Source organism: Sciurus carolinensis, chromosome 8 (genome assembly GCF_902686445.1).
Source record: "Sciurus carolinensis chromosome 8, mSciCar1.2, whole genome shotgun sequence".
In the NCBI taxonomy this organism is placed as follows: domain Eukaryota; kingdom Metazoa; phylum Chordata; class Mammalia; order Rodentia; family Sciuridae; genus Sciurus; species Sciurus carolinensis.
In genome coordinates this window covers 54,091,224-54,117,760 of record NC_062220.1, presented here as the reverse complement: position 1 = coordinate 54,117,760, position 26,537 = coordinate 54,091,224, and the positions used below count along the sequence as shown (strand labels likewise).

Below are 26,537 nucleotides of genomic sequence, written 5' to 3'. Positions count from 1 at the left end.
TCCCACAATCCCCGAGCTGAAAGCGGTGCTGCTCGGTTGCGTGCCGACTGACTGCCGCACGCGGGCGGCGAGCGCGAGCCCGGCGCCTTGACAGCTGCCCACGCGTCGGGGCGGGGCTCGAGCACATTGCTTTAAAGGTCCGCGCAGCCGGCCCCGCCCTCGTGCGGCGATTGGCTCCAGTTGCTGTAGCGTTGACCCGATAGGTACTGGGAGGGCGGGGCTGCGCGCGAGGCTTGGGCCCTCACTGCAGTTGCCCGCCCTGGCGCCACTGGCGGCCAAGAGTGGGTGGTTAGGCGTCCGAGGCTGACGGGCTCGAGCGCGCGCCGGCAGCCCAAGTCACTGGGGAAGTAGAGGAGCATCCGACGCCGACTCGCGCGCGCCGCCCCGCGGCCGGCGGCGCGCGCGAGGGCGGAGGTGGTCCGTGCGTGTGAGCGCGTGTGTGTGCGCGCGCGTGTGTGTGTTTGGAGCACCGGTGCCGAGGGCCAATCGTCAGTCCCTGGGTGCGAGTCCCCTGCTGTCTTCCACACCCTCCCTCCTTCCTTACGTCCCTCCCACAGCCCCACGGTCGCGCACGCAGCGACGGCCCCGGGAAACAGGTGTGGGGGGCGTGCGGGGTCGCTCGAGACAAAGGGGGCACGGGGGTGAGCCCGCCATGGCCTCCCGGAGCCTGGGGGGCCTGAGCGGGAGCCGCGGCAGTGGCGGCGCCGGCAAGAAGAGCCTGAGCGCCCGCAATGCTGCGGTGGAGAGGAGGAACCTGATCACAGTGTGCAGGTAGGCGGCCAGAGCGAGGAAGGGGCTGCTGGCGCCGCGAGCTGAGGGCTTTGGGCAGGCATGCGAGTCCCCGGGGGTCCCGGGGCTGAGGGGCGGTGGTCCCAGCGTCGCAGTCTTTGCTGCGCCGGGCGTATTCGCCGGCGTTCAGGGGCCGCGAGAGGAACCGGTGTCTGGGCACTGCCGAGGCCCCGGACTTTCCTTCAGTTCCTGTGCTGAAGGCAACCGCGGGTAGGGCTTGGGGCGGGGCCGGGGAGGATTTGTTTTGAACGTGCAGTCTAGTGTCAGAGTAAAAGAGGAGGGTAAGGAGGAAGAGCTCTTTCATTTAGTGCACATTAAGCTGTCAGCCAGCTCCTGGTTAAGTAGTTGCTGTGATTGTTTACTGTGTTGCCTCAAAATCGGAGCGCATTTTGGCTTGTTTGCATATATCTTCACCCCTTCCCTTCCACAATTATTGAGTGCCTACAGCATGCCAGCCATTGTGTTCGTGGGTACATACTTATAACTATAGAGTTGGAACTGTTTGCGCATTACCAGAAGAGTGGGACCGTGGAGGATACCTAGTCTAAGTGTCAATGGTTTATTCCCAGGTCTGCCCTTCCTTAAATGTTTTCTGATTGTGAATGTAGATTTCCCTTCCACTAGAGAATATGAAAATAAAAGGAATATTATTGTTTAGTAGTCTAGTAATCAGAAAGAACTGATTTTTAATATGCTGATATATTTTCTTTAAGTCTTATACCTGGGTTTCTTAAAAATGAAATTCTAGGCAACTATGTCTTAGGAACTTCTCTGATCCATTAAGTTGTTTTAAAATTACATTGTCCCATTAAACCCTAATCATCAGCCAGCAGTAATTCTCACAGAATTTGATGATGATACCTTTTCCCCTTCATAATTTATATCTGTGTTTTTAAAAGAAAATCCTCATGTTAAAAAGTGTGTCTAGCATCTTAAGAGTGGACTACAGGTATTTGTATTAGGAGTTATATTCAATAACTTTGAGTGACTTTTTAAAAGTTGGGCCATTATAAATGTTCATCTATCTAGCAAGAAGATCTGTCTCACTGTCAGTTGTGGCACTTAGAGTTGTAAATTGTAAAATAATATGGAGTATTGATCATTTGTACTGTGTGGGATGCAACTTTTGAGAGATAGGCTTTATTCTCTTAAATTGGGACAAATATTTTTTAAAGTTAGGTAAATAGAACAGTATAAGCTAGGTGGATTTTCTTACCTTTATTTTACAGATATTAAAAAGGTATTTTAAAAAATGAGCTTACTTCCAAAGAAGGTTCCATCATATACAATGCTTCTTGAAGTAATGTATTTCATAAAACCTCCATCACAGTTAAACTTCACAAGGCAGTGATGTCGTCTGCTTTTTGATTAGTCTTTTATAATTCTTCCCAGTATAGCATCTAACAGTAAATGTTTATTGAATGAATAAATTCAGTGGTGAGTACTACTCCTTTTGTTTCTCGATTTTATTCTTCTCTGGTTTTAGATCATTTGCTTTTCATTTATGTCCTCATCAGGGTCAGTTTAGAAAAAGAAAGTAATTTGTATTTCAACTTTATTTAAATTAAATTTTCAGTTATGTTTAAGAAATTTCAGTAACATCACTAATATATGTATGGTTATCTGGAATAGTTGTATTTTCATTGATTTTATTTGTATAATTATTTTCAACTGTGAAATGAACATAAGTGCTGACTTACAGTTTACACATAGATTTAATATAGTAGCTAAAATAAATTTCAATTCCTGGCTTACATTTTAATCTGTGTAGTTACTTAGGTGGATAATTATATTAAGACTGTTATTTGTATCCAAATAGTTGATGGTACATATAAATTATCATCCATGTCTAGTAATGGTGTCTATTTGATAAGCTTTGTCTAAATAAATTTTACTTTTTGGAAAAAAGTAATTATGGGCCATTTGTAGGTTTTAATAGACCCACCCGAAATTTAGCAAAACGAACAAAGTACTATTATGTATTTATGCTGCTTTGGTTGACCTTTCAGAGTTATTAAACCCTGGGTATTTCACCATGTCTTTTAATGAGTTCACTTTTTATGTCTCAAATCAGAAATGTCTTGATATTTAAGTTGGGAATAAGTTGGTTTAGTGGAAATACAATTGAATTCCAGGTTGATTCCATCATTAGTAAGCATCTCCTTTATCAAGTCATATAACCTTCCCATTTTCTGGTTTTGTTATCTGTAAAATAATATTGAACTAGATTATTTGTAACCTTCAGTGATAGTCCTGAAAATAGTAATAGCTCTTAACCAAAATATGTTCATATTTTACTTATTTCAAATATGAGCAGTATAATAGTGATAGATATGTGTTTATAGCAGTAGGATGAGGCATGTGCATTTTTTTCTATAAACAAATACACTTTGAACCTTCCATTTTGTGATTCTCTGTTTATATTCTGGAAAAATTGAACAATTTATGAAACAAAAACAAGGAAACCCAAAACTCCACTGCAACATATCATACTTACACTGTAATGCTTTTTCCTTAGCCTTTGAACAATTGCGGCATAAAGTCATATGCAATAAGTACACAGTTCCTTAGGTTTAAGGCCTTATATGAAGGCAATATTGTTATAGTTTTGTACTTTGGAAGTGAGCTGTTTAGTTAAGTAGGGCAGCAAGGAAAAAAGCTGAACTGAATTTGGCTCATTGTGATTGTGTATATGTTTAATTATTTCATCATGTTTTCTCCCAGTGAACATTTACACGTTGTAGACTAAAAACATTTGTATGGTTCTTGCGTCAGCAAATAAGTACAGTTTTGTTTACATTTTTCACAGATTGTGATGGAGAGAAAATAGATAATTTGAGAACTCTAAATCTTCCACACTCAATTACCAAAATACTCATAGACTGATTGTAACTCTGCACCAACTAGTATTTTTCCTGCATGCTCTGTATCATCAAATACTTTGAAAAACTAAATTGTTAAAACTCTTCAGACTTTTTTAACTTACATTTTTCATTCATAGAAAAATAAGATATTAATCATTTTTTTATTTTTAAGCTTAATGGTTTACTGAAAAGCTGATATATTCCTTTGATCTTAGTTCTTTTGGCAAAGAATTAAAGTCTAAATTCTCTTTCAATGGATTAGCAATGTTTATGAGCACAGTGTTAAAAAAGATGTTTAATAATTTGCATAAACATTTAAAAATACCATTTGTCTCAGTTTGAATCAATACTTAAGAAAAAGTCCCTATATAGTCATAATTTTCCTGTTTTGTGGATAGACAGAACTAAGGAGGAATTTTGGGAGGTAGTGGGTCGAGTTAAGCAGGTTGGAGACAAGATGTTGATTTCACAATTAAAATACTTTTAATAATATATACATAGGTCAAGATAGTATTTCAGGACGTGAATATTATTTCAAATTAGATTATCACCTCATTTTTTTTTCAGTGTAGTCATGGAATAAAGAGCTCATATCGTATGAAACTAATGTTTGAATTAAACTTAAAATTGTGCCATCAATTGTAGTGCTTTACTCAGCATTTATTGTAAGGGCAGTCTTCTTTATAAGCGAAGCTTATAATTTTAGTGCTCAAATTTAAACCACAATAAACAATATTTAAAACACTTTGAATAAATTGCTTTTACAAAAAGGATTACGCATTTTCCTACCTTCTTTAACAAGATGATGCATAACATAATGTTATGCTTACTGATGACTTTATTCCGGACATGTTTCTATGAAGATGCACACTGTGCAGTGATTGCTCTTGGAGACTCTTGAGGTACATAGAGCTTTTTGCTAAATGGTCCCTTAAGACTGTTTGTTTGGTGTTCTTTGTTTTTACATGCTGCTATTTCTTCCTACCAAGTTAGCTGTTATTTCTTACAACTGTTTCTAGCAGTTCTTTCTTTACACTCCTGACTTGACTTGCTGATTATAACCATGAGCTAGGAAAGCAGATAACTAAACTTCTAATGTATTTAAAGAAAAAAATGCCCAGAGGCTTAAGTGAAATTTAGAAATTTGACTTCTCAACATTCTGGCTGCTGAACCATCAGAAAAATGTTGCTGTATTTGAGCTTGCTGGGAGAGATTTAGATTTGTGAAATGTTACTAAATATTATTAGTGGTTTAATTCTTTAAATAACTGTAAATGCAGTGTCTCATATTCCTTGTTACTGTTTGCTTAAGTGTTCATATCTTGATTACAATGATAATAATGCTTTTTCTTTTTTCTTTTTCTTTTTCTTTCTTTTTTTTGTAGTACTAGGGATTAAACCCAGGACCAAGTGCTCTACCACTGAGCTTTATCTCCAGCCCTTTTGTTTTAAGACAGGGTCTCATTAAGTTGCCCAGACTGGCCTTGAATTTGTAATCTTCCTGTCTCAGCCTCCCTAGTAGCAGAGATTAACAGCCATGCACCACTGTACCCAATATTGATTATAATAATTTTGACTAAAGTTCTGTTTGTCATGCTGTATGAAGTAGAACTTTAGGTTGGGACTTTGCTCAGCATTAAGTATATTGCTTTGGAGCAAGTTTGTTTCATTTTAAGAATTGTTAGTGTCCTGCTGGTAGGTGCTCAACCGGGGGAGATCCTCTTTTTAGTTCTGGTCCTATGTAGACTTTTCAGCATTCACAAAAGGTCCTCCTGCTGAACTGACATCAGATTGACAACAGAGAAGAGCTATCCCCCAGGCATTTACTAGTGGGTATTTATTTTAACTTCGTTGCTGCTGGATAAATATCAAAAGTCGGGTTAGAGATTTGATATTCACAGGGGAATGTGTGAGGCTTATCCACTCTTCTGTTCACTCTTATAGGTTTATAAAATTCATTGCTGGGTCATTCCAAAATCATCATAGAGCAGCTGAGTTTGTACACTGTGTTGCTCCTTGCTGTGCTATCCCCAGGTTATCTAGTTGTGCATTAGTAAGATTCCATCAGTGAAATGATGTATGTTGAGGTGTGTTGAGGGTCATCATAAGAAGCAATCACAGAGAGTCTTCTTGAACTTACTGTCAAGAACATTGTTATGTTAAAAAGTAGCTACTTTTGGGTAAAGACTTCTGTGAGAAATATCAGTCTTAGCACCAACAATTGTATTTCTGGGCAATTTAGTTGTATCTACTGGACACATGGATATATAACTGACAATTTTGTCTTTTTCTTCAATAATTGTAAGGAATCTTAGTGTTAAATTTATAGCAAATCTCTGAAAGATACATATAACATCACAGTAATGCATTTAGCCTTATTCTTGGCTCTACTATGCCTCAACATTTGGTTGGGGTGAGTTGGGTACTGGGGATTGAACCCAGGGACACTGTACACTGAGCTATATTTCTAGCCATTTTTTTTTTTTTTGAGACAAAGTCTCACTAAATTGCCCAGGTTGAACTCTTAAATTATAATCCTCTGCCTCAGACTCATGAGCAAGTGAGATTATAGGCATGTGCCATTATTTCTGGCATGCCCTATTTTTAATATAAATTTTATTGATTTATGTTTGCAGAAAAGTGTACCTAGCATAACATTCTGCTCAGTTTTTTTTCTCCTCTCATTTGGTGGCTTTATTTTTCACTCTATGGTATGTTTTGATGAACAGGAGTTCTTAATTGGAAGTAGTCTAAATTTCCTTCATGGCTAATGCTGATTGTGATATTAAGAAATCAGCTTATTCCAAAGTGATGAAAACATCTTATTTTCTTCTAAACCTTTGTTTTATTTTTCACATTTATAAAACAATCCATCTTTCGTTTTTCTGTTTATAGTGTTATATGTAGGGGTCAAGTTTAAACAGTTTCCTTAAGGAAAATAAGTACCTTTTATTGAAAAGATCATGCTTTCCCCACTACCCTCAAGTGTGGCATTTATATTAAGTCAGGTCAAAATTTTTGGAAAACTCTCATCTTTATAACACTAAGACTTATATGCAATCCATGAACATGATACCATGCATTCATATATTTAATATTGTTTTTTCTCATAAATATTTTATAGTTTTGAATATATAGATATTATACATCTCTTGTCAAACTTATTGTGGCTTGATATATTTTTAGGTTATTATGACAGATCATTAAAAAATATCATTTTTTTCTGGTATGTAGATATAAAATTGACCATTTAAAATGTTGGTCTTGTATCTAGTACAATAAGTACAGATTTACTTATTAATTCTAACAGTTTTCAAAAAAATTTCATAAAACTCTTTTATGCTTGTTTTCATTTTTCAATCTTTATGCCTTTCTTTCTTGTCTTATTGCATTGACTAGGACCATATATTACAGTGTTGTAGAAAACATTCAAAATTTTATGATTAGGTGTTTGAGTAAGTTTTTTCTTAGTTCCCTTCTGTTTCTCAATTGCTAAGAATTTTTAGCATAATTTAATGCAGAATACTATTATTTGTAAAAATACAAATTATTTTTCTATCAAGATATATATAATTCAATTCTGTATTTTTGTTCATATAGTAAGCATATTGATTGACTTTTGCATGATTAACCACTCTGAAATTTAAAAAAAAAAGTTGTGATTTGTTATCTCTTTGAACATATACTTGTATCCAGTGAGTTAATATTTCATTTGGGATTTTTGCACATTTATTCATGGGAGAGGTTGGTCTATAATTGTTATTTCTTATAGTGTCTGTACCTGGTTTTGTTAATATTATCTTGCCTTATAAAACAAGTTGAGAAGGGTTTTTTTTTTTCTGTTCTATAAGAGTTTATATAAGATTGATATTATTTCTTTCTAAACACTTGAAAGAATTCACCAGGGAGGCAATCTGAACCACAGATTGTCTTTGTGGGAAATCTTTTAGTAACAGATTCAATTTATTTAATAGATACTGAAGGATTCAGATTTCCTATTTTTTCTTATCAGTTTCAGTAAGTTTTTTCCAGTTTTGTTTTCTAATACTGGTAATTTGTGTCTTCCCTATTTTTTCTTGCTAGGGCTTTATTAATTTTCTACTTATGGGTTATTTAAAATTTTATATTTTAACCTTCCAGCAGTTGAAGGTTTTGTAGTTACCTTTTATTGATTGATTTCTAACTTAACTCCACTGTGCTGAGAACATATTTTAAGCTTTTGAAATTTCATTAATGCTTGCTTTGTGATACAGCATATAGTTAATTTCAACAAACATTTCTTGTACACTTGAAAAGAATGTACACTTTATTATTGTTGATTGCATTTACACATGCCAATTAGGCCCACTGTATTAATTATATCATTCTTATCTCTTCTGTCCTTACTAGATTTTTGTATTTGTAGTGTATCTGGTACTGAGAAAGAGATGTTAAAGTCTACCTTTATGAGTGTGAATCTAGTGTTGTTGTTGTCCTTGTTTTGCTGTATTTTCTTGCAGTATTACTCATAGCGTACTTATTTAGAATAATGATCTCTTTCTTGTAGTTTGATTCATTTGTCATCAAGAAATTTCCCTTTTTATCTTTAATAATACTACTATCTTAAACACTATTTTGTCTGTAATTAATAGTTAAAACAGTTTTATTATTTGTATTATGTATCTTTTCTATCTTTTTACTTTCTGGATACTTAAAAATTTTCCTGTAGGCAGGATAGAATTGAACTTTGCATGTTATCCAACCTGATAATCTTAGTCTTTTATGTAGCTTATTTATGTTTAATTTTAACATTATTTTATTTGGACTTAAATCTATTATTTTAATATTTGTTTCATGTTCATTTTTTCTCTTTTCTTGTCCTGTTTATTAATAAAGTATTATTTATAGTTCTAGCCATTCTACTATCCCAGTTTTTCACTCTGAAAATTTGTTAGTCATATGTTCTTTTTCTGTTTATATATTTATACTCAGTTTCTATTCTTTTGAAAGTTACCTTTGATTTATTATATTATAATGAAAATTGTGGCTATTATTGCTTCTCCAATGGTCTTAAGAACCATTTGTTTTTCATCACCCTAAAACATACTTTAAAAACCTACATATATTTTAAATTCTACAAGATTATTATATTATTGTATTTTATGCTCAATATTCAGAAAACACAAATTTACCTTATCCATTTTTCTTCCATCAATTTTGGAAGAACTTTAGCCATTATCTTCTTACTCTCCAATTATATTTATGTTAAACTTTTCCAGGCCTCATTTAATTCATTCTTTTCTGTATTTTTAGTCTTTTTTCTCTTTATGCTTCTTGTTTTCTACATATATATAAACTGTGTTTTCTTCCAGTTCATTAATGTTGACTTCTATTGTATCTTGTACTATTTAATCAATTGATTTGTTTTTAATTTCTAGAATTTTAGTTCTAGAATTTCTGCATGATTCTTTATCCTATGTCCCCTGATAAAAAGAACTGTCCTTTCATGTATTATGTTCTTCTGTTCTCTTAAATGTATTAAGCATAGTTATTTTCACATTCTTGCCATTGATTTAGAATCTTTCAATCATTTTTACATGCATTTTTATTTGTTTTTTCCTTCCCTCATGCTCTTTTCTTTCTTTCTTCATGTCATTCTATATTGTGGCATATCTAGAATTTTTTGGATGTCATGTGTTAATTTTTTTCTTTAGCACTTTTGTTTTTTTTTTTCAGTCCTGTTATACTGTTACGCTTTAGATATGAGGTGTTCTCAAAAGCTTATGTATGAGAAAATGCAAGAAGCTTCAGAGGTGAAAAGATCAGACTGTCAGGGAGAGGCATAACCTAATCACTGGATTAATTAACTGGGCAGTAACTGTAGGCAGGTGGAGTGTGACTGGAAGAGATCTGTCTCTATCTCTCTGTCTCTCTCTCCGCTTCTGGTTGCCATTCTGGAGCTGCTTCCCTCCACCATGCCTTTCTGCTATGATGTTCTGCCTCACTTTGGGCCAAGAGCGATGGAATCAGCCACCCATGTGCCAAAATAAACTTTTCCTCCTCTTAATTGTTTTTGTCAGGTCACAGTGTTGCAAAGTTTACTAAAACATGTTAATCCTATTATCAACTATTAAGTGTCACATAACAGCATAACTAATGCAGGAGACCACAGTGGAACAAACAGATGGAATGCACCACTTAATTTTAGAAAAACATGGCCTTCCCAGTTAACTCAGGAGACTGAGTAGGAGAATGATAAAATTGAGGCCAGCTTCAGCAATTTAGCAAGACCTTCAGCAACTCATCAAGACCCTGTTGTCAGGAGCGGCAAATGAATTATGGGTCTTTGAACTACCTAGACAGAATTGACACCTCCCATGGGAATTTCTTGATGCAGTGGCACTGATGGAAAATTGCCCAATTGATATGGTGACACTCTGTTCAAGGGGGATTCTGTGCCAGCCATGGAATTTATTAGTTCATGGCCTTGGGGTCAAATGCCTGCTGCCTGGCGGTAGAGAGTTATGAGTGCAAGCCGATAAGCTCTAATTGAGCTGAATTACCCTCAACTTCCGTTTTTTCACAACAAATCCTTTTGATGTTTAAACCATTTAGGTTTAATGAACATTTCGAGCCGGCTCATGGTCAGTCAGTTTTTCTCCACTAGAGTTTAGCTGATCCACTGGGTCCCAGCTTTTTTCCTCTACTTGTGTGTTTGTCTGCTTTTTCTTAATCCTCCTTCCAGTTTGTTGGTGTAGCACTGAATAAAACTGTCACACAAGACATGACACCCTGTCTCAAAAAAAGGGGTTGGGGGAGTGGTGAGGAGGTGGCTTATTGGTTTAGCATCCCTGCATTTACTCCTTGGTACTAAAAAGAAATAAAATAAAATAAAAAGGACTGGTAATGTAGCTTAGTGCAAAAGTACCCCTGAATTCAGTCCCAGTACAAAAACAAAACAAAACAAAACAAAACCGCCCGTCGTCATCATAGTGTCCATGGCAATAGTGTAGGGCAGTTCTCACTTCTTTTACTAGTGCTGTCTTCCTCCAGAAGATAGAGTGGTAGCTGATCACCTTCATCCAGTCAGGGACTGTGCTGAATCCAGACTGGGTTTCAACTCTGATGAGTCTTTCCTGTTGTTTGCCCTGGGACATCTAGGGTTCTCAGTCTAGATTTGATATGTTTTGAATTCCCTTCCTCAAGCAGGTCCTGAACTATTACTTCGTCTTCCAGAAATATCAAGTACTTCTTTGGTTTTTCATAAACTTTCTTATTAGGGTTTTAGTTTCCTGTACCTCCACAAGTTACTTTGTACTACACAAGCCCCAGATAAAGGGAGAGTGTTTGAGACCTTCCCAAATCTACTTTAAAAGCTTTTCTGGATTTTTATCTCCATTACCAGCTTTCTGTGGGTATCAGACCCTATTAGCATTTAGAATTTACAGACATTCCAGTGTAAAAGTGCTATAAAAGTCAACTCACTTTTTGAACTTTCTCTTCTCAGGAATTTTAGATTCTTCCAATTCTTAATGTTTCAACAATTCTCTGCAGCTTTCAAGCTTATGATTTCTGTAACACTGTCCCCCTCCCAATTTTTCTGGTTTTACTCTGTGGGAGTGCTGATCTATCACTGCCTATTGCATCCTACTTGGAAGTGGAGGTTTGTTGACATATTTTTCATTTTCTTTCTAGTTTTAATTTATGCTAGCCAACTAATTGTATTTTATATACCCCATAAGCAATCTCAAGTATTTTCTGGTATAGGTTATAAAAATTAATACAGCATTCATTATGCTATAATCTAGTTATATTTTCTCTTCCAAAATGTGAATTTTTCAAGTACAGGAATCATATTTTATTCACTATTGATTTTATTTCCAGTATCTATTACATAGTGACCAGACTTATTAAATGAGTAATTCTAATGAGTAAAGAATAATAGTGGTAGACAATTACAAACTGAGTTTGAAAGTGGAATTTAAAAACCATCAGTACTTATTTCTGAAAAGTCACCCTGGTGCGTGATACTAACTTTGGCAGTAGAATTTGCTTTCCTTTGAATGGCATTATTCTAATTAAAATTTATGTGGAAATCAAAGATAAAAATTTATCTCTTCCAGTGTTCAAATAAAAATAATAGAAGAGTAAAGGTCGAGTTGAAATTAATATATTTTTTATATTTACTTTCTCAAAGTAATCTATTGTCTATTTTTAAAAAACAACATTTCAAATAGTCATGGTACCTAGTACTTGTAAAACCAACTACCAAGGTAGGACAATGAAGAATTCAAGGTCAGCCTGTAAAACACATTGAGACCCCTAAAATTTTTTTTCCACAAAAATAGGAAAGAATTTCAAAATGCCTACTGTTAAGAAAGTATTTTATAAAAGAAATGTTTATAATGTGTGATTTTGTTATTAATAACAATAATAAGAAAAATGATTTATTGTCCAATTTCTCCAGTTGTGATTATCCTTAGGAAAGGCTAAGGAAACAATATCCCCCAAATTTTCAAATATAACATTTTGATTTTGAGATTTTAAAAATTTCTCTTAGTATTTGTAATTATAAAACTAAATCTATTATATTCCAATTCTAGTATCAAAATTAATAGTAAAATGTTTTTAAACCTGATAAAACATCATTATCTAGCACGAGAAGAAAATATATTTATTCAGCTTATATTATGTATGGAGAATATGTTTTTTGGAGGAAAAATCCTAGCTTGAACTTTTATGATTAATAATGGAAATTCTAATTATAATATTTTTAAAATCAGATTTATTTTATAGTTAAGACTAACATTGCAAGAATTCAAACACAAACATCTGACTTAAAAACATGCATTTCCTTTTATACTATGTTGCATTGAGTGTAGGTGATTGATGCAGATCAACTGGATCTTATCCTCCTGTGTGTGTGTTCACTTTTGAGCCATAGAACTAGAAACAGAAACCTTCATTTTCTTAATATTTCTAGTGTTGATATTCCATGATTGCTATCTATTATGCTTTTTTTTTAAAAAAAATAAATTTACGTGCAGAAACTCAGAATTCCTGCATTTTTTCCTATGCTTGTTAAGTGTACTGATGATAATCTGAAAACAAAGGGGATGTGTGCAAACACATATAGTTTTTGTAATTGCTAACACTATGCTAGATGTCTTGCATATGCTACACCTTTTCTTCGCAATCATTAGGTAATTGGTTACTGAGGAACATGAGTTCAGTATCCTGATAAGGATGGGACAAGAGCCTGGTGTGAATCCTGGCACCTTTTGATGCCCAAGCCCCTGTTCTTTAGGTTGCTCTGCTGCTGTTTTGAAGTGGTTCACTTGTGGTATTCTACCTGAATATTTTGCCATTGGATAAAGAACAGTTGGACTCACAAGGGATATGAGATCCAATTGTATGAAGTTGTTTTTTTTTTTTTTTTTCCCCAGAAGTAGTCTTACTGTTAGCCAGACTGGTCCCAAACTTGTGGGCCCAAGGGATCTTCCTGCTTTCCCAGTAACTGGGACTATACCCCATCCAGCTTAAAATTTTCTTTATTAAAACAATTTTAATTGAGTGTTCTTACATGTAAGATCAAATGAGTTAATTGATTTTAAGATTGGAAGTTTTCTTGGTTTGATTTCTAATTTTAGAAAAAAATGTTTTTTTGGAAAATTGTCTTCTATTTTTTTTAACGTTATGAATATAATGTTAGTTTTCAAGTTGGGCAATCTCCTGTAATCAGTCTGCTTATATAGCAAGACAAGATGTTATTAATATAGTGTCTCATTCTTAAGGTGCTCAGAGGAACAATATTCTTTTAAAAGAAATTTTGAAAGTACAGTTGGGTTAAGGATTTTAAAATATACTACTTCCTATATCTCTCTTTCAAGTTAATTTTTACATTAAGTAAATTTTTAAAAAATGATAATAGACTAGAGACTTTGGAGTTTTGGGCTACAAACTCAAGCAGAGATGGTTGGAACTTTTTGTATTTATTCCAATAAATGTTTATTTACAGAGTAAGGCAAATAGTTGAATTTGCCCTATGGAATATAGTTTGTAGATCTCTGCCAAAAGGATACATTAAAATTATTTTTTTCTCATTTTAAAATGTTTTATATTATAGAAAAGATAAAGGAAAAAATACACATGATGTTTGTGAATTCTTAACTTGCATAATACTCTCAAAAAGAAGGCACATTACTAATTTTAATTTTTTTGAGTTTCTTATGTAAAATCTGAGAAAGAAAATAAGGCTTCCCCTGAACAAATCTTATCATCTGAAGTCGCTGTTCTGTATTATGTTTGCTGTGATTTGTGTCATCTCTCTTGACTGTCAGCTCTTTGTTGATTGTTGATGATGGTCATTACTTTAATAGCAGAGAATAGTTAACTCTGCTAACTATAAGGATACATTCTAAGGAATCCTGTAAGTTGGGTGTGAAATAGTAGTCAGAACTGTCTCAGAATTTGGATACTTAACGGTATATTAAAAAACTTTTTAATGACTAACTTTTCTGAACAATTTTGAAATGTGATGATTCTAGATGGTTTTATATACTTCAGTTATGTTCAGATTTATTCGATATTTTCCTACTCCATCTCTATGTATGTTAATGTGTATATTACTAGTACAAGACCTTAAATATTAGAGCTGAATTTGTACTTTTAAAATAGATTCTTTTCAATAAAAACTATAAAAATTTAAATAAATTTAGTTTTGATTTTTTTATTCCAATACTTTTTACATTATTTTAAATTATGATTATGTTACAAAATTAAATTGTGGAAGAAATTAATATATTATAATGAACATCTTCTATAGTTTTGATAACTCATTTCTCTCAGTGTATTGTCAAAGGGATAAAAAGTTCACATTTTTTTGAAGTTTGAAGATTTTAGTAATAATCATTTATACTTTATTACATTTTTTTAGTTGTAGATGGAAACAATATCTTTATTTTATCTTTATTTAAAATGTTCTTTCTGTACCTTTATTTTATTTATTCATTTTTATGTGGTGCTGAGAATCAAACTAGTGCCTCACACATGTATTAGGCAAGCACTCTACCACTGAGCTACAATCCCAGCCCAATCACTTTTATTTCTAAGCTAAAAAAATTTTCTTTGAACATTGAAGATGGAAAGAGAATATTTTGAAGTAGACATTTCAAAAATTATTTCAGATATTTAATTATGAGTTGCTTTTATGTTAATTTTTGATTTTTTTAACTCATGTAAAAGCTGTTACTTGGACTCGATTTGGTATTTTTAGATATTCATCAAAGTGTCATTTCATTATTTAAAAATCATTCCTTTTTGAGACATAGATGACTAATATTAATGTCATTATCAGGAAATAGCTCAACATCTGTGTGATATTTTTTAGATATACTGAAATTCTTTTTTCAGTTTTGGTTTTTATAGCACATCTTAGCTAGTTACTGTGTTATAGCAGAAAGATTCTCATTACTCTGGCAAAACGGAGCTTGCTACATGACTTTAGAATAGTATAAGTGTTGAGTGGGAAGATTTAAATAGTTGGAAGTAAAACACAGACCCTCCTCAGAGTTTTACTTTCTGAAGTTTTGGTTCATGTTGGCAGGAGAGCTAAATGCACCATGATCAAGCAAAGCTGGGGAACATTGCTTTTCTTAATTATTAACCTCGATACAAATAGAAATTACTTAAAATGCTTTCTCAAACTCATCTTTATACTTAGAAATAACAGAAGTTGGGTCTAATATGCTTTGGGGTATTTAGAATTTGGTTTTGTTTTAGTTTTTCAGTTCTTTGGTGCCTTGAGATTTACCATCTTAGGTTTTTAAGTAATTTGGTGCTTTGAGATTTACCATCTTAGGTTTTTATCATGCAGACAGTATCTTTTACAGAAAAATTTAGCAGTTCTTATAGCTACACCCTTCTCTTCATTTCCCCTGTTTGTCTTGGGCACACTTCTATCTTCCTTTTTATGACATGACTATGAAGGGGCAGGACAAAGGGATGTTAGAGGTGACAGTGTTTTGTATCCTGATTTTGATGGTAAATATGCAAATCTGTACATATTAAAAAACAAACTTTTATTTTGCCGTGATATTGGTAGGCATTTGAACATTGCTTTGCCAGTCTTTCAGTATAGAATTTTCAAATAAATCAACAAGTACTTATTAAGTACAATATTAAAGACATTATCCTAGGTGCTGAGGAAGATACCAGTGTGTAGATGGCATGTTTCTACCCTGGAGGAATTTATATTTTAACAAGATAGGGATAGAGAGCACAATCAATAGCTGTAAGTTAACTGTAATTGTCTCTTAAAAGAGATGCAAACAAAATGCTAGTTGGTGTTAAGAACATAAAGGTAGATAATTCTTCATTGAAGAGATAGTGTTTGAACTGAGACTTAGAAAATATTTGATTTTTTGCAATCAGAAATAGAAAGGACATTTGATAAAGACAAATATAAGTAGTATTTACAGATGTGCAAGTTTTTTTGTCTATAGTTCTTAAAAAATTGGATGTAGCCAGGCATGGTGGCAGAGGCCCATAATACCAGCAGTTCCAGAGGCTGAGGCAGGAGGTATTACAAGTTCAAAGGCAGCCTCAGCAATTTAGCAAAACAAAAAAGGGCTGGGGATGTGCTCAGTGGTTAAGTGCCCCTGTGTTCTATCCCTGGTACAAAAACAAAAACAAAAACAAACTGAGTTTGCAATTCATGAATGCTCACATCTCATTTTATTCTATTTTGCGCTCCAAAACTTTTAAGTCACAAAATCAAATTTCTTACTAGTTCAGATGCTTCTGCACTTAAGATGGGGTTCCATCCTGATAAACCCATTATAAAATGAAAATATTGTAAGTAAAAAATAGTTCAATATACCTAACTTTCCAAACATTGTAGCTTAGCTTTACCTACCTTAAAAATGCTCAGAGCACTTTTTTCTACAGATGAACAAAATCATCTAACACAAATCCTGTTTTATAATAAAGTATTGAATAGCTCATATAATTTATTGAATACTGTACAGAAGTATAAAAAACAGAATAGTTATGAGGTATACTTTTGCACCACCATAAAGTTGAAAAATCATAAGTAAACCATAGTAAATTGTGTCTTTTGAGTATTTTGGAATCAGCAGTTTAAATCTTATTTTGATTCTGATTTTAATGACCGTGAGGATAGAGAGCTATTTTAATTCCTTAGTGGGGCTGGGGTTGTAGCTCAGTGGTAGAGCTCTTGCCTACCATGTGTGAAGCACTGGGTTCAATCCTCAGCACCACATAAAAATAAATAAATAAAATAATAAAGGTATTGTGCTCATTTACAACTAAGAATGTTTAAAAAAAAAGTCTTAGTTAGTATCTCTATCTTTTCAGGCTGCTATAGCAAAGTACCTTAGACTGGGAATTTATAAATAATATGAATATATTTCTCAATTTTGGAGGCATCATGATAAAGGTGACATCAGATTAATTATTTGGTAAGGGCCATTGCTTTTGTTTGGTGCCTTCATACGTCCTTACTGGACAGAAGTAAGCAAGCTCTCTTGGACCTCTTCCATAAAGATAACAATAAAAGCATCACCTCCCAGAAGCCTCACCTCTTGGTACTATTGCTTTGGGGTTCAGGTATCACCTCCCAGAAGCCTCACCTCTTGGTACTATTGCTTTGGGGTTCAGGTATGAACACATGACTCTAGGAAGGCACACATTCAGACCACAGCAGATATTAAGTATACAAGTGAAAAGCTTGGTTTTGTTTAAATTTATCTATTTTCAGAGTGAATTTGAATAAATAAGATTTTTAGAATATATAATCTTATAAAATTTTTCTGTAATTCTTCCCCAAATTGCCTTCCTCCCAGTTTTTCATTCCTACAAGGTGAGTGAATTAACTCTGCCTAAAAGCAACAGTAATCTTTTTTTCCCTCTCCTTAGGTTTTCTGTGAAGACCCTCATTGATCGTTCTTGCTTTGAAACAATTGATGATTCTTCTCCTGAATTTAACAATTTTGCAGCTATTTTGGAACAGATTCTAAGTCACCGGCTAAAAGGTAATAGCATTACTGTATTGTTTGTTCTCTTCAAAGTGTTTTTTTTTTTCATAATCTTGAAATTTTAGAAATAATACATGTGATTTAGATAGTAACCTTGCTACATTTTGAGAAACATAAAACTGCTTTCATAATACCTAATCTTTTGACCTTTGTCCCTAGAAAAGAATCTCTGTTCTTGATTTTATACTTAACTCTAGGATGAATTAAAAATGTTGAGTATATTTATTGCCATGTTTAAGAACAGCGTTGCTTTCCAAAAGTAATAATAAAAGCTTAAAATAAATGATAGTTGATCCTAAAGGTTCTAGATGATATTTAAGTCAGTTAACAAAGAAGTGTTCTAGGCATTTTGATTGCTTAGCATCTACTCCTTTAAATTAGGAATCTTTGAAAAATTTTTTGCATTGATTGGGTTAAAAAAGATGTAAAAGAGATGTTGGACTTCAGTTTTCTTTAATCAGTAAGTATATTTACATCTCTTAAAATTTAAAGGGGAATATGTTCTCTGTGAATTCTAAAATTTTAAAAAATACATCTATAAAATATAGTTGATAAAAATCAAGAATAACATGGTATAAGTCTTACTATTGAATAATAACTTTTTACATTAATTCCATTATCTAGTCTTCAAAATAAAACTTGATCATTATGTTTTAAGTTTTCATTTAATCTTTAAAGTCTTAATAGCATAGTTTTAAATTTATAATAGTAATCTTTGGTACTAGAAATTGTGAGAATCTCAAGGCTTATTGTATTATATACTTTTTGATGCTGACAGCATCCAAGTTTTACTAAGCATTAGATCATTGAGTCGTATCTTATGGGCCCAGAGCAAAGGGATGAATTCATATGGGAAGTAAAATAGAATCTAAATTTAGTTAACCTTATGCAGTTAAAATGGTGTCCATAATATCTTTGATGCTTTTTCTATTGATGTTGTTATTTTGCATCTTAAAAGGTTATTGCTGTACTTTGTTTCCCCAGTTTTCTGCCATTAATGTATTACGTTTTTATTAAACACGTTTTTACAAAAACAAAGATATGGATATATTTTGAGGTATTGTCAGGGTTACTATAATGTGTGGTGATCATATTTTAAAACTGTATACATAAATTTATAAATAATACCTGACCAAAACCACATAGAATACTGGAGACCCTGAGGTGCATTACATTCAGAATCTGTTTATCTTAAGACCCACGTTCCCTTGATTTGGTATACTTTTAGCACACAGTTCTCTCACATAATGTATAGAAAACTGCCAACAGAAAAGAATAAGACGTACTGAAATTCCCTTGCTGAGTGATTGGGTAAACTTACTACCACATAATTGGACTTCTATACACCAGACTGCCATCTTCTGAGTTACATACACCTCAGCAAAATACAGATTGTGAACCTTCAGATTTACTTCTAAACAATCACGTCTGTTACTGTTACTTCTGAGAAATACTACAATGAACATTCAGTTCCTAGTTGATTTACAGATAAGAATTCTGCTAGTGGGACTAAGACTGTAAGAAAGCTGATGCAGTAAGATTTGTATTAATTTATAGGCTACTTAAAATTTATATATTAACTTTTACAAATTTTTATTTACAGAAATATACATTTAAAATGTATAGCTTTATGCGATTGTAAGATGTATTTTTCTACATCTCGTGTTTATTATTGAAGTAAAGGACATTTGGTTTAAACATGAAATTTTTCTATCGAAAGATAAAATCTCCCTCAGACACAATATAGGCTATGCTGACACAGGGAAATTGAAGCGATGACACAATTATCTATTTAATTCACTCTGAAAGACCCATCATTGAAGAAAAGGTGGCTTTTAAATCATAGACATTAATCTTATTTGCAGTAATCCTTCAATAAGATGATGTTCTTATTTTTTCTAGAATATGTCTGAGAAGTAGGGATTAACCACAGAATATTAAAAGCATAAGAAACCTTAGTTCAGGTTCTTCAATTCAGTGATTTTTTTGAGCTTTCATTTATTTATTTTAAGACATAACACTTCTTTAATTGGACTCCCAATCTTTCCTTGAAGCCAGGGCTTAGGCATTTTGTCTGCTCAGCGACAATTGCACTTCCCGCCCCACTCTCCATAGCACCACTTCAGGTAGCACCAAGGATCCCAGACTAAGAAACACTATTCTATGCTAGTCTGTCTCCTACTGAAATAATCCACTCAAAAATATTTCTAAATGGTAGACATATAGTCTTTTGTGTATAAATATTTCTGATCTCTGAGAACTTATTAAAGTACTTCTTCACATTTTTTGTACAATTCAAATTGTTAGAAAGTTCTTATGTATGCAAAACTAACCTATCTTACTATGCTTTGATCTTTTTCTTCTACTTTTTTCAAAAATGTGCTTAATAAATATTTTAAAATTAATATTTCCCTCAGTTGCTCTTTTTCTCTCTTGTAAGATATTTCTAGTTCCTTCAATCTTCTGGAATCACCGCAGTCTTAGCTAGTCTTCAGATTTATCATTGATTTATCTTAAAATTTGGACTATGTAAAATGCGTTAGATAGGCTGAATTCTGTATTAGTCAGAATTTAAGATCACATTAATTTTTGTTTTTATTTCTACATCACGTTTGGTTCACATGAAGTTGAAACCACGTGAAATTCCAAGACTTTTTAAAAGTTTGATTACTGCTGATCTTATATTTTTATTCTCAAAATTGGTTTACTTGAGCTGAAGTTTTATAGGGACAAATGCAATATTATTTCCTTTGTCATTCACTTTAGAGATGGTGGATATGGCTATGAAAAATCCAAGTATGGTCATGTGTTGCTTATGGATGGGATACTTTCTGAGAAATGCATTGTTAGGTTATTTCATCAATGTGCAAACATTATAGATTGTATTCATACAAAATAAGGTGGATACAGCATTACTAGGAGATATATATCTATGGGATCACCATGGTAGATGATCTACTCTTGACTGAAATCTTGTTATATGGCACATGAATGTAAGTGGAAAGCTAACCCTATGTTCATGGATTAGAAGATGAATATGCATAAAATACCATACCACCCAAACTATCTATAGATTCAATGCAGTATCAATCAAAATTACAATGACATTTTCAACAGAAATTTAAATATCCTAAAATTCACATAAAACCACAAAAGATCCTAAATTGCTTAAGTAAACCTTGAGCAAAAAGAACAAAGCTGGAAACTGCAGGTCAGAAACATCAAATTGTATTACAAAGCTACAATAATCAAAATAGCATGGTGTTGGTATAAACATGGACAAATAAACCAAGCATTGATTTTGGATGAAATAAACCAGAGACAAAAACACTGTTCAGTAAACAGTGTTGACACAATTGAATGTCGACTTGCAGAAGAATGAAATTAAAACTTTACCTCATACTGTATACAAAAATCAAAGTGTATCAAAGATTTAAATGTAAGATCTGGAACTATAAAGCTACTAGAAGAAAATGGGAGTATCTCTATGACATTGGTCTCATCTGAGCAATTTTTTTTAGTGTGAATTCAAAAGAACAGACAACAAAAGCTAAAATAGACATCTGGGATTAGATCAAACTAAAATGTTTCTGTGTGACCAAGGAAACAATCAACAGAGTAAAGAGAAACCTATAGAATGGGAGAAAATATTTGTAAACCATAAATCTGATAAGAAGTTTACATATAAAATATGTAAGAAACTCAGACAACCCTATAGTAAAAAAACAAAAATAAAAAAACCCAAATAACCTGATCACAAAATGGGCAAAAGACTTGAAGTAGACAAGTACTGTCAAGGATATGTACTGTTTGTTGCCTTGTTGGTGGGAATGTAGTATAGCCATTATAGAAAACAGTATGGAGGTTCTTAAAATAAGTGAAAATAGAACTCTTTTATGATCTAGAAATCCCACTTCTGGGTATGTATCAAAAAAAAAAAAAAAACTGAAATCAGGATGTCAAAGAAGTATTACTATTCCCATGTTAATTTTAGAATTATTCTCATTATCTAAGATATGGAATCAATTTAAGTGTCCATCTCAGATGAATAGTTAAAGAAATTATTATACATTCACAGTGGAGTACTATTATTTAGCCTTTAAAGAAAAGGAAATTCTGTCATTTGTGACAATATGGATTAACCTGGAGGACATGTTAAATGAAATAAGCAAGACAGAAAAAGACAAATACTGTATTTTCTGAGTTACTTGTGGGATCCCATAGAAGTAGAGAGTAGAATGGTGATTACCAGATGCTGAAGAGGTGGTGTTGCTTGGGGACATGTTGGTCAAAAGATAGAAATTTTTGAGGAGCAATGAGTTTAAAAGATCTATTTTACAACTTGAGAATTATAGTTGATAACAGCATATTAGGTATTATTACATTTTGAGGAGAGTGTATTTTATGTTTTCATCACACACACACACACACACACACACACACATACACACACACACACATAATCATAGTAATGTGAGTGCTATGTCTGAAAATAATGTGTTGGGAACTGAGCTTCCAGGTTAATGGTATTGGAAAGTAGGGTGTTTGGGACACATTTAGAATGCACTTGCATGTATAAAAGGGCTTGATGGAAGGAGTTTTTTGGTTTTTGTTTTTTTGCCTTTCTGCTTTCTTGCTATGAAGCACATACTAGACTAATCAGGCACCAAACCTACTGGAGCCTTGATCTTGGACTTCCCAGCCTCCAGAACTTGAGAAATAAATTTCTGTTTTTTATAGATGATCCACTCTCAAGTATTCTGTATAGCAGCACAGAGCAAGCTAAGACTTGAAGGGAATCAATGTTAATTAGCTACATTCTGTACATGTATGCATGTAGTATACCATATGTATTATTTGCATTTGATGCCATTTGCATTCTATATCATATATATTATATTGCATTTGATTTGTGTATATATACATATATTTATGTAATTTTTGTCAATCTAAAAACATTTTTTAAAGAATTTTTTAGAAAGAAAAAGAATTGATAAAATCTAAGGTTTTTACAGGAGAAAAGAAAGAAAGAAAACAAAGAGTAGCCTGTGAAGGCAGAAAATATGGTATGCATTGAGAGTTAAGAACTCTTAGCAGTTGATTGACTGTAGGCAAGAAAAAGCTGAGAATGGGGCTGATGCAGAGAGTTCAGCCTTTATGTGGTCATTATCCAAGGAAACCTAAAAGGAAGAGCCATTTTGGGAAAAAGGAAAACGCCAAGGATGGTTTGGACATCAAGGAAAACAAGATAAAAGAAAAATGACAAAATGAGGAGAAATTAATTGAAGAGAAATTAAATAGAGAAGGAGACTTATTTTTCAAAACAAAGTTAGTTTTAGTCAAAATTAAATGGGTAGCTTCAAGAAACTTTAATTCTTTGATGTATAATAGAGAAAAAAACAGCTGATCTATTGTTTTTTTCTGTCAGTTAAATCATGATTTACCTTTCTTGCAGTGTTATTCATCTGTCATTAAGCCACTTAAATTTCCGATTACTCATTCAAAACTATAATGTAATGGGTGATCTATAATTATATTTTTTCACTTACATATTCAATTAGTGTTTATTGAGTTCCTACTACATGCTAGGTACCACTGTGTTGGGCATGTATTAGTGAATAAAACAAAAAATCCTGCCCTCATGACTTATTCATTCTATTAAATGTGGAAAAATGCAATTTAGGAGGACTTCTTCTGAGAAGATAAAGTAGACATACCTTTATCTGATTATCTCACTAAGTAAAACCCCAAACCCCTGGACATTATACATAAGAAGCGCAAGGAGACTCTGAAAGGTAGAAGAAGAATGACTAGGGACCTCAGAAATGCTACAGTAGTAGGCTTTCTGGATTTTTTTTTTTTTTTTGTCTCGTACATCCCACCCTAGGTGCTGGATAAGCCAGGAATCTACGAATGTCAATAGAAAACAAAACAGAACAAAATCCTAGTTAGTACCTGTTCTCTTCTAGCCAAAGAACCAGGAAAAGAGCAACCTAACAAAACAGAAAATGTTTGGACAATAATCTGTTCTACCTTAGCCAAACACTACAGAAAAACTATGGTATCATCCACCCCAGAAGCAGCTAGATGGGGAGCTCAGAATTCTAACCTTATAAGGCTGGGTATCAGGGTGTCCCCAAACCATCATGAGGGGGTGGTATCAAAGAATAACCAAGGGGAGCCGCAGCTTATCCCTCCTAACTGGTCATGATCCCCGCCCTGCTGTTGGTGTACACCACAACACATTGAGGAGCCTGGTCTTCCATCTCACCCAGCAGTGATGAGTTGCTACTTCCCTGTCATGCTGAGGTGGCATCAGAAGGGCCTGTCATCAAGCAGAAGGAAGGCTGCCCCCTGTGCACTGTGAGTGAAGACCATGTAGGAAGCCTGGACTTCTACCCCCACCAGCTGTCATGAGAACTCCCCCTTGGATTTCAGTGAAGGTTAATTTGGAAACTTGGACTTCTCCCTCTACATAGCAGTAATGAAGTAGTACCTACACCCACTTTCCCTATGATACTAGAATAGTATCATAGAAAGTGAGTTAAAACAGAAGGTTCAATAAGATCCAGAGTCCCAAATAATGTGAACATATCCAGGTTTCAGTTGAAAATCACTTGCCATACCAAGAACTAGGAAGACCTCAAATGGTACAACAAAAGATAATAGATGTCAACACTGAGATGTCAGAAGTGTTAGAATTAATGGCAATGATTATAAAATAACCTTGATAAAAATGTTTCAGTGAGCATTTACAAACAAATGGTAACAAATGGAAAAAATAGCCTCAAAAAAGAAATAGAAGATACACAGAACCAATTAAGTTTGGTGCTAAAAAACTCCAAAATCAAAATAGAAAGCTCTGTGAATAGGCCCAACAGGAAAATGGACATGGGAGAAAAGATTCAGTGGACTAGAAGATAAAATAGATATTTCCTAATCTGAACACAGAAAAATTAAAATGAACAGAGCCTGATGACTCCTGTCATCAGAGTTCTTAAAGGAGAGGAAAAGAGGATGGGACTGAAAAAATACTATACTAAAAGAATGGTTGAAAATTACCCAAACTTGGCAAGAGATATGAACACACAGATTCAAGAAACTGAATAAATTCCAAGAGGAAAAACTGAAAGAAATCCATGCCTCAACACAATTAAACTTCTGAGAATTAAAGACAGAGAGACATGTTCAAAGTAGCCAGAGAAAAATCTCTCCTTGTCTATAGTTAAAAAACAACTCGAATGTCAAGAGCTTTCTTGTCAGAAACCATGGAGCCCAGAAGGTAGTGGTCCAACATATTTCCAGTGCTGAAAGACTAGAATTGTCAACAGATAATTGTATATATGGAATTCCCTTCAGAAATTAAGGGAAAATTAACACCTTCTCACAAGAAAGAAAGCTAAAGAAATTTGGTCTCAGCAGAGTAACCCAAAAATAATGACTAAAGAACTTTCTTTTGGTGGAAAGGAAATGATAAAGAGCTTTGGAATATCAAGAAGGAAGAATGAATACAGTGAGAAAATATGTGTGAATATAATAGATTTTTTTTTCATTTTCATTTTTAGTTTTGTGTTTGATCCTTCTGTTCGTGGTTTCTTTGTTTTCTTTTTCCTGTCTTCCTGTGGGTTATCTGTACATTGCTTAGAATTTCACTTTTAATTATCTATTGTTTTTGACTGTGTTTTTTTTGTGTGTGTGTGCAGATTTTTCAGTGGTTGTTCAAGATATTTATTTATATACATAAAAATGTATAGAAAGTCTTGGCACAGTCTACTAGTATCATCATTTTCTAGTCTGAAATTAAAGAGTTACCTTATGTCCTTTGCCCAACCCCTTTATAATATAATCATTTAAAATATTTATTATACATATTTTTAGGACCACATCAGATAATGTTACAATTTTGTCTCCACCACTACACATAATTTAGAAAACTCAAGAGGAGACAACAGCATTTTTTGTGGGGAAAAGAGGTACCAGAGATTGAATTCAGGGGCATTTGAACACTGAGCCACATCCCCAGCCCTATTTTGTATTTTATTTAGAGACAGGATCTCACCGAGTTGCTTAGCATTTTGCTTTTGCTGAGGTTGGCTTTGAACTTGTGATCCTCCCGAGCAGCTAGGATTACAGATAGGCACCACTGCACCAGGCCAAGAGACAGCAGCCCTTTGTTCTCTATCTGTGTTGCACATACAGGTTGCTGAGGATTCCAATACACTGTGGGATAAATGAGGCAAAAAAAAGGCCAGGGGAAATACCTCTCATGTCATCCCTCAGTTTCTGAGGTCCTTGGCCAGTCTTCCTTTTTATCACCACCTTCAGAATCTTATATTTGTTTTATATGCCGTGATGTAATTGCCAAGATTTTTAGTTGTATTTAGCAGGAAAGCACATCTGTTTTATCTTCTCCCAGATCCAGGAGTCACTTTTAATTTTTTAAGGTAAAGAATTGCATCAATAGTTTTTCTTTTTTTTTTTGGGTGCTGGGGATCGAACCCAGGGCCTTGTGCTTACAAGGCAAGCACTCTACTGACTGAGCTATCTCCCCAGCCCCCCATCAATAGTTTTTCTAAGGTTAAGTTCTCCATATATTCTTGGGATAAATCCAACTGGACTCTCAGATATTGTTTTATATTTTTTTTTTCAGATTTAGAATTTAGTTTGCTAACATTTTAGAAGTTTGGTTCTATGCTCACAGTAAAATTTGTCTGCAGTTTTTCTGTCTTATACTTGCTTTTTGTTTTCAAAGCTGTAGTAGCCTCATAAAATGAACTGGAGGTGTTTAATCTTTTTTAATTCTTTGGAAGAATTTTGTAAAAGCTTGGAATCATCATTTAGTAGTAGA

The 26,537-nt window shown here is 33.9% G+C and overlaps 2 protein-coding genes across 7 annotated transcripts in view; one reads left to right on the top strand and one right to left on the bottom strand.

Moving 5' to 3' along the window:
* The window catches only part of Abcb1 (ATP binding cassette subfamily B member 1), a 179,366-nt gene that overhangs the window by 113,571 nt on the left and 39,258 nt on the right, over positions 1–26,537 (bottom strand). The gene's annotated exons all lie outside the window — the stretch shown is intronic.
* Rundc3b (RUN domain containing 3B) overlaps positions 284–26,537 on the top strand; it is a 153,310-nt gene continuing 127,056 nt past the window's right edge. For all 6 annotated transcript variants that reach the window (XM_047560276.1, XM_047560278.1, XM_047560275.1 and 3 more), the window contains exons 1-2: positions 284–771; positions 17,571–17,686. In XM_047560276.1, the coding sequence (XP_047416232.1) occupies positions 653–771; positions 17,571–17,686 (235 nt within the window). In that variant the 5' untranslated portion in view covers positions 284–652. The remainder of the gene's footprint in view (positions 772–17,570; positions 17,687–26,537) is intronic.